Here is an 8,714-nt window from a genome sequence, read left to right as displayed (position 1 = left end):
GCCCTGCACTGACCTTGCACAGTCAAGAAGGCGCTGCATTCATCAGATCCCGCAACGTTTGCCGCGACACAAGTGTACGGGCCCGTGTCTGAGGGCTCCAGGTGGCTGAGTTTCAGGGCGCAGACGTTGTCGGAAAAGGAGATCTCATGTTTCTCTCCGCTCACGAGCTCGGTGCCGTCCTGGAACCAGCCCACGGAGATGGGCGGCGTGCCCGAGACCTTGCACTCCAGCAGCGCGGAGGAGCCCAAGACGCCGCGCGTTTCCTTTAACTTCCTCGTGAAAGAAGGAGGCACGAGGCGATCTAGGGCAGGGAAAGGTAAGAGCACTTGTGGGTTTTTATACGTCTTTGCTTCTGGGTTGGGAGGGGGGGGGTCAAGGAGAGGAGGTTTTAAAGAGCCGCGCCCGCCGACTCACCTGAGACATCCACGGAAGAGGTGCAGCTGCTCTCGCCCACCTCGTTGTGTACCTCGAAGGTGTAGAGCCCCGAGTCGCCGGCGCCCGCCGACAGCACCCGCAGCGTGGACACGTTGTTAAAGAAGCTGATCTGATACTTGCGGTCGGTCCTGAGCTCGCGCCCGTCCTTCAGCCACCGGGTGAAAAGCTCCGGGGTCCCCCCCACCTTGCACTCCAGGCTGAAGGGGTTGCCCCCCATGACTGTCATGGGCTCAGGCTTCTCTAAAATGACTGCCGGCTCTGCAAGAAGAAGGGGCAGGGAAAGGAAGTATGACCGCCTGGCGGTGAGACCCAGAGGACGGGAAGCCTGGAAGGCAAGAGCCCCAGGGTGCTCCCCTACTGACCTAGCACTTGCAAGAAAGCAGAGCACTCCCGCATGCCGGCGTCGTTCTTGATCTGGCAGATGTACTTCCCAGAGTGGACCCCCTCGGCGCTTTCGATCTCCAGCGTGGCCACGTTGTCCGCGAAGAACATCTGGACCGTGTCGCTTTCTCGAATGATGTCGCCCTTGTCCTTGAGCCACAGCACGGAAATGGGCGGGGAGCCCTCCACCACCGCCTCCAAGGCCGCGGGCTCCCCGACGAAGATCGCGGTGTCACTGAGCTTGCTCACGAAGCGGGGAGGCTCTGGGGAGGGACAGAGGCAGTCAGCGGGGAAGAGAGGCACCTCGCGGGGTCAAGACAAGAAGGCGCCGCGGAGACCTCCGGAAAGAGAGAGCCACAAACCTTTGAATCGCACCGGACAAGCGCAAGTGTCGCTCCCCACCTCGTTCATGGCTTTGCACTGATACTCCCCCGTGTCCTGAGCCTCCAGGCTGAGGATGTGCAGGCTGGCATTGAAGTGCTTGGCTGTCACCTTGAACTTCTTGCTGCTTCTGACTTGCCGCCGGTCCTTGAACCAGGCTACCTCGAAGGGCGGCGTGCCCGAGATCTCGCACTGGAGGACAACGTCAGCTCCTTTCAGTGTGTCCACGGGGCTAGGGGCCTTGCTAAAAACGGGAGGCTCTATAAAAAAAGAATTGCATCAGAGCCCGTGAGTGTGAGCCCCGGGCCGGGCTGCTGCCGATCAACGAGATGTCGAGAAAGGCGAGCCAGCAGGTATGCTCGTAAAGCCATATTTAGCCGCCTAAAACGGGATCTAGCCTTCAAAAGTGCTGAGCCCCTGCCGTTCCCATCGGGGTTAGGATCTCTCTAGGGCTATAAATTCCCAGGTTGGACATTTGAGCCCGATGCCAACGGCTTGAATCGGGGACAGCAGGGCGCCCGGCTCCGCCCGTCCTCAGCCCGCCCCCGCTCTGCTATTCCGGGCCCCTGCTCCAGAGCCCGGTATTTCCTCCCCTCCCCTCCCCTCCCCGCCTATCCTACCCATTTGTCCCGTCCCTTCATCTGTTGTCACTAGACTAAGCTTTGAAGGCTCAGCTGTCTCCTCCCAAGACGTCTGTCCAGCACCCAGTACCGGGAGCCCCTGGCTGGGCTCTCTAAGGACGGCCATGGGGAGCCCCGGCTGCGCCTGGCGGTCTTTTACTCCCCTAGTTTTGCTACGGACACGAGTGGAAAAGTCACGGAGCCACGAGGGCGGAGCGGGGCTGAGTCTAGAGATGAAACTGGCCGCTTGGACTGAAGAGATCGCTTAGGTAAGATCGCAAGGGAATGAGGAGGGAGGTGAAGCAGCGGCTCCTAACCTTTCACTGTGAGCGCAGTACTGCAGCTGGCGGTACCGATAGGGTTGTGGGCTTCACAAATGTAATCGCCGCTGTCTTCGACGCCGGCGTCAAGAATAGCAAGCACGGCCACGCCGTCCGCGAGGGACGCTCTCAGTTTGTCGCTGGGGTGGATTTCATGATCGTTCCTGTACCACACTACTCTGATTTCCGGCGAGCCACTTATTTTGCACTCCAGCTGAACTGAATCACCCTGTTTCACGAATCTTGAAGCTTCTAGTTTCTTCACAAACTTGGGAGGTTCTGTGAAAGGAAACGAGTTGGTAAAGGACAGTGTTTAGTTTTCCTCTGTCAGCATGGCTGAGACCAATAAGAATCCTTGAGAGCACAAGAAATGAGTAAGGGAAATCACTTGTGTGGATGCAATGGCTACAAACCTCAACTCAGTTTTCCCATAGGTGACAGAATATAGAGGGGGGGAAGATAATGCAAACAACCCCTAGAGTGAGAGTCTGTCCTCATCTACACGGATGGGAAACACCCCGCTGAAGTTAGTAATTCCCAACCACGAACGAAATGTTGGGTGAAATCCCAGCCCCATTGAAGTCAAAGGGAGTTTTGCCATTAACTTTAGTCGGACTAAAATTTCATTCCTAGTGCTAATTGGAGGGGGGAGGGGAGAGGACACGCTTCAAAAGATTCAAAATATTTTACACTGGATATTAAGCATACACCTGGAACATTCTTTTAAATCTCTATACATTGTCAGCCTTAACATATGCAGGTTTGAGCGGGGTAAAGAACCAGAATTGGTCATATTCCAAATTGGTTCACCAATTCATAATCCGCAACGAAAATACCCATTAAGGTTGAAGAATTGTTTGGCGGCATTTTGCTGCCCTAAAAATATAAAGTAAAAACAAGCACGATTTGCTATTTTGCTGTTTTTCGACAGTAAAATTACTATATTAAATTATCACCATAGTCTGGTTTAGCATGCGAACAACGATCAAAGAATGGCATAAATCTTAAGCAAAGAACATGGGAAGTAATATATAGGTCCATCTCTAGTGCATATACTTGCAAGGGGAACTAGGAGACAGTGTCCCTTTACATTTTTGCACATTCTTGCACACTGCAGCATGAAGAAGTAAAAGAAATTATTTCATATGTATAATATCAACGGGTTAACGTTAGCAGTTGGGTAAACTCCCTTAGATATAGCTCCAAGGTGAAAGGATATAACGAACTTTTCAAATAAAAAGAGAGAGATCCCTTACTTTTCCTCAAAGAAAACAAATTAGTGCAGACTGCTCCATGTCAATACCTTTAACACTAAGTTGGGCTGAGCAAAAATCTTTCCCAACTTCGTTAGTGGCTTGGCAGGTATACTGGCCAGAGTCTCCTTTGCTTGCTCTCAGGACTCTCAAGTGGGCGGTGTTTGCTACAAATGTAATGTTATAGTTTCCTCCAGTTCGGATCTCTTTGCCGTCTTTAACCCAGGTAACCTGTATGGGTTGGGCTCCAGTAACATGACATTCAAAATCAGCACTTTCCCCGACGGGAACATCTATGGGTGTAGGTTTTATATCAAAGACGGGAGCTTGCTTGGGTTCTAGAAATGAAGCAGAACAGTAGAGTGCTGATTGCTCATGACAAGATGCACTAAACGCGGCAGATATCAGTTCAGGCACAAAGAGGAAAGAAGTGGGCTATGCATTAAGGAGAAAAAGATTCAGTAGGGGACGAACCTGTGACTGTGAGCCTAGCACTAGAGGTAGCGGTTCCAACAGGATTAGTAGCCGTGCAAGAGTATTGCCCGGTGTAATTCATCTCGGTTTGCGCCAGTTGAAGAGTTGCTACGTTATCTACGAACGAGGTCTGCACGTTGTGATCGTCTGTTAGCGGGACACCATCTTTATACCAACTCACAGTAATAGGCTCTGAACCGTTTAGACGACAAGTAAATTTAACGGCAAAGCCAACAGTTTGTTCCATGTCTTTTAATTTCCTGACAAATGAAGGTGGAAGTTTGCGCTCTGTAAGAAAACAAGCACATTAAAATGTGTTTCCCATGGTATTTATCTGGTAAAGCTATACATGAAAGAAAGAGCTGTAACAAGTCGTTCTCAACAAGCTATAATGAAAATATCACCTTGAATTGTTAAGACAGCCTTTGTAGATGCAGTTCCTACGCTGTTCTCGGCTCTGCAGACATATTCTCCACTGTCATTTCTATCTGCTTTATTAAAAATGAGTGTAGCGACATTGTCTTTAAAGAATATTTTGTACTCAGGAGTGGATCTCAATTTTGTATCTCCTTTATACCAAGACACTGTAATCTCTGGTGTTCCAGCAATTTGGCATTGCAAACTCGTATAATCTCCAACTGATACCTCAAGGGGTTTCAAGTGCGTGACGAAATAAGGAGGTTCTAAGAAAAGAAAACCCAAACCGAATCGTTAGAATCCGTACGGCAACCGGACCTGAGAAGATGCTTTCTGACAAGGACGATGAAGAGAGATAAACCAATATGGACACACACCTAGTGTAGACACCAGGGCTTCACAGATATCCCTGCCCGCCTCGTTCTCCACATGGCAGCTGTATTCTCCCTCGTCATCTTTGCTGCTGTTAAGAATTTCTAGAATACAAGATTTTTCCGTGGTGGTGATGCTGCACCTTTCAGACTGAGATATAGCGCGCCCATTCTTCTTCCATGTCACTGAGATTGGCAGGCTACCAGTGTAGGTGCTTTCCAAAATGATGGATTTCCCCGGCTCCACACACTGATCACTCAGCTTTTTCACAAAGATGGCTGGTTCTAATGGTCAGCAAGAAGAAAAAAAAATCAATATTGAGTTTCAATGTACAAAAGTATGGCTATGTTACAGTAAGAAGAGAAACTGGGATAAGTACAAACCTTGTACTGAAAGACGGGTTGTACAGGATGCCCTGCCTGCCTCGTTTGTCACTAAGCAAGTATATTCTCCACTCTGGAGTGGGTCTAGATCAAACAACTCCAGTTCTGAAACCGAATCCTCAAAATAGATGTTACACTTGTCCCCTGGCACGAGTTCATTGGCCCCTCTGAACCAGTGCACCTTAAATGGAGGGGTCCCTCTGATAACACTGGTAAAGGTAACACTCGTGCCTGGCAGGACGTCCACAGCTTCGGGTTCCTTCACGAAAGAGGGCGGTTCTAAACACACGTGGGGAAAAAGAACAAGTTAATATCACTGAAGCCTGGCACTTACATGTACGGCTGGAAAACGAAGAGCAAAGAATTTACGTCCCAATGAATGCTTTTCCCAAAATACACTCAGAAAAGAACGGTGTCCAAGCAAGAGAGACGGTTACACGGAAGACCTGTGCAAAGAAGGAGCTGAGCACCCTGTACTGACCTTGCACGGTCATCACAGCTCTGCACTCGTCGGACCCAGCCACGTTGACAGCTTTGCACGTGTACGTCCCCGTATCTGATGAGCTCAGTGAACTGACTTCCAAAACGCAGACGTTATCTGAAAACGTGATCTGGTGCTTTTCTCCACTTGCTACCTTATTTCTATCGTGAAACCAGGCAACTGAAATAGGAGGCGACCCAGATACTTTGCACTCCAGAAGCACAGAGGAGCCCAGTACGCCAAAGGTTTCTTTCAGTTTTCTTGTGAAAGAAGGCGGAATAATACGATCTGTGTAAGAAAAATGTAAGAAATCCACAGTGGTTTAAAAGGGAGGTAAGCTGCCTAAAGAAAACCTTGGTGAAAGACGGAAGACAAACGACCCAACCAACCTAGGACGTCAACTGAGGCCGTGCAGCTGCTTTTGCCAACGTCGTTCTGCACCGCGAAGGTGTATAGCCCGCTGTCTTCCTTCTCGGAATCGAGGATTTTAAGGGTAGATACTTTGTTGTGGAAGGTGATTCTGTATTTGTGGCTGCTTGTCAGCTCCTTTCCGTCTTTAAACCAGCCCACCGAAAGCTCGGGCGTGCCGGCCACCTTGCATTCCAGAGTACAGGCATCCCCTACAGTAACCTGCATGGGCTCTGCCTTCTCCACAATGACTGCAGGCTCTGGAAGGAGAGACAGCCTAGGTGAACCACCCAAATTACTCACTGGGATACCACGATAGCACAAACATATTAATTGCATCGCAGTTTATTTGAGCTGTGGTTTTAGAGAACTACCTTTCTCCACCCTTTGCCCCCCCCCCCTCTATTAGAGGCATTATTGGACAGAGATTATTGTTACTATTATTGTTGTTGTTGTTACTGCTCTCTTTCTACAGCACAGTGAGGTTCCTATCGTGGCAGGAAACGTTGGGCACTATCCTCATTTAAATAACTAGCCCTAGAGAGGGACAGCGGGAAAAAAACCCTGATCAGACCTTTTACACTTCCCCTCTCAGCATCCACCCTCTGCCACTGCGACACAGGATATTGGGCAAGATGGACCTACGGTCTGAGTCAGGGAATGGCAGTTTTTATGAGAAAGTGCTAATCCTCTCAGTCTAAACGTTATTTGGAAGAGGCCACACTTTCCTTAAGAGGTTTCACAGTGTGGTCTTTCTCTGGGAGCTCTCTCAGTGCCAAACTGATCCAAGCCCTGCATTTCTATGACGGAGAAGCTGTTGTCTGCTCACAATGGGGGAGGGATAAAACCCCCTCCCCCCTTCACATCAGTTTTGAAATCAGTCTCCAGCATTAAGAAAGAAAACGGTGAGTTGACGCCTCGTCTCACCTAAGTCCCTGAATACAACTCAGCTCGCTTAGAAAAACTGCAGGCGTCCCGCAGCTGAGATACCAACCTAGCACTGTGAGGGTGGCCATGCACTCCCGCGTCCCCGCATCGTTTCTGGTCTGACAGATATACTTCCCAGCACTGCTGGGCTCCGCACTTGCGAGCTGCAGAGTGGCAACATTGTCCACAAATGTAATCCTAGTGTTTTCGCTTTCTCTAATGATGTCTTCCTTGTCTTTAAGCCACTGAACCGAAATGGGTTGAGAGCCCTCCACTTTGGCTTGTAATTCTACCGGTTCACCGACCACAACCGTGAGACTGTTGATTTTCGTCACGAACTTGGGGGGTTCTGAAGAGGAGAGAGGGACTTGTGATATGAAGCTCTCCCGTGTCCGCCTAAGACGCGATCAGTACGGGGGCAGTGCCCTCCTGCTTACCTTTCAGCCTCACAGTGCACAGGCAAGTGTCACTGCCGACGTCGTTCTGAGCCTTGCACTGGTACTCGCCGATGTCTGCAGCCTCCACGCCCAGGATGTGCACGCTGGCGTTGTAATTCTTGGCTGTAACCTTGTACTTTTTACTAGTGCGGATTTGTCGCCTGTCTTTGTACCAGGTGACATCAAAGGGCGGCGTCCCGGAAATTTCACATTCGAGACTAACCTCAGTCCCTTTGAGCGAGTCCACTGGAGAGGGCTTCCGGCTGAAAACGGGGGGCTCTACAAGGGAAAGAAAGCAGTCGGCATCCGGCTCGCTCCCAGCGCAAACAAACACCCGGAGACGGTTCCTGAAGCAAAGCGAGCGGGGAAACCCGTGGGCTTCTCCGGTGCCTCTGTCTGTTCTGGAGATGATGGAGTAAGACAACCCCGGTGTTCACAGCGAAGCCGCGCAGAGGGATCAGCCCCGTAGCAGACTAAGGGTGACTCCCATTTGCACATCAAGCAGTGCAAAACCGTAAGTGACCGGATTTATGTCCTTGTGCCCAGCGATTGGGTTGGATATTAGAAAAAAAACTTTCTCACTAGGAGAGTGGTGAAGCACTGGAACAAGTTACCTAGAGAGGGGGTGGAATCTCCATCCTTGGAGGTCTTTAAGGCCCGGCTTGCCAAAGCCCTGGCTGGAATGATCTAGTTGGGGATTGTCCTGCTTTGAGCAGGGGGTTGGACTAGATGACCTCCTGACGTCCCTTCCAACCCTAATTTCCTATGATTCTATGATTCAGCTCCATGAGGCAGCAGGTCGCAGGAGCACTGTCAAAAATATCATAGCTCAAGCTTTAGGAAAAGCCTCCGCATCCAGTAAGGGTGAATTAGATTAGAAAAACCTGCTTAGTAGCCTGGGAGGCCACTAGGCAGAGTGGCTTAACACTGGGGCGGGGAGAAGAAAGATAGCTCCGAATTAAGAAATAAGCAGCGCGTATGTCTGAGAGATCCGAAAAATTAATGGATTGCTCGATTAAAAAAAAATAATAATAATCTCAGGAAAGAGCGATTGCTAACCTTTCACCACAACTTTGGTGCTGCAGCTTGCTCTGCCAGCAGGATTGTGAGCTTCACATATGTAATCGCCACTGTCTTCAGTGCTGAGATGGTTCATTTCAATCACAGCCACGGAGTCAATGAATGACATCCTGAATTTTTCACTGGCAATAATCTCGTGGTCATTTCGGAACCACACCACTTTGATCTCTGGAGAGCCGCTTATTTTGCATTCAAGCCGGGCGGAGTCACCCTGCTTTACTACTTTTGACGCTTCTAATTTCTTGACAAACTTGGGGGGTTCTATGAAACCAAAGAGAAATGGAGATAAAGAAGGTGGCAATGCAGTAATTTCTGAATTAAAAGGGGGGGGGGGGGGAAAAAAGA

General features: G+C 49.9%; 1 protein-coding gene across 1 annotated transcript in view; it reads right to left on the bottom strand.

The window, feature by feature from the left end:
- TTN (titin) overlaps window positions 1-8,714 on the bottom strand; it is a 276,986-nt gene that overhangs the window by 190,406 nt on the left and 77,866 nt on the right. Inside the window, 15 exon segments of the mRNA XM_025216548.1 lie at window positions 14-301; window positions 415-693; window positions 798-1,079; window positions 1,179-1,457; window positions 2,135-2,416; window positions 3,441-3,728; window positions 3,865-4,152; window positions 4,269-4,547; window positions 4,659-4,937; window positions 5,037-5,315; window positions 5,518-5,805; window positions 5,907-6,185; window positions 6,920-7,201; window positions 7,290-7,568; window positions 8,349-8,630. Of these exon segments, the coding sequence (XP_025072333.1) occupies window positions 14-301; window positions 415-693; window positions 798-1,079; window positions 1,179-1,457; window positions 2,135-2,416; window positions 3,441-3,728; window positions 3,865-4,152; window positions 4,269-4,547; window positions 4,659-4,937; window positions 5,037-5,315; window positions 5,518-5,805; window positions 5,907-6,185; window positions 6,920-7,201; window positions 7,290-7,568; window positions 8,349-8,630 (4,233 nt within the window).

Source organism: Alligator sinensis, unplaced genomic scaffold (assembly GCF_000455745.1).
Source record: "Alligator sinensis unplaced genomic scaffold, ASM45574v1 scaffold871_1, whole genome shotgun sequence".
Lineage (NCBI taxonomy): Eukaryota > Metazoa > Chordata > Crocodylia > Alligatoridae > Alligator > Alligator sinensis.
Note: the sequence above shows the minus strand (reverse complement) of the source record. Positions and strands in the feature narration are given on the sequence as shown.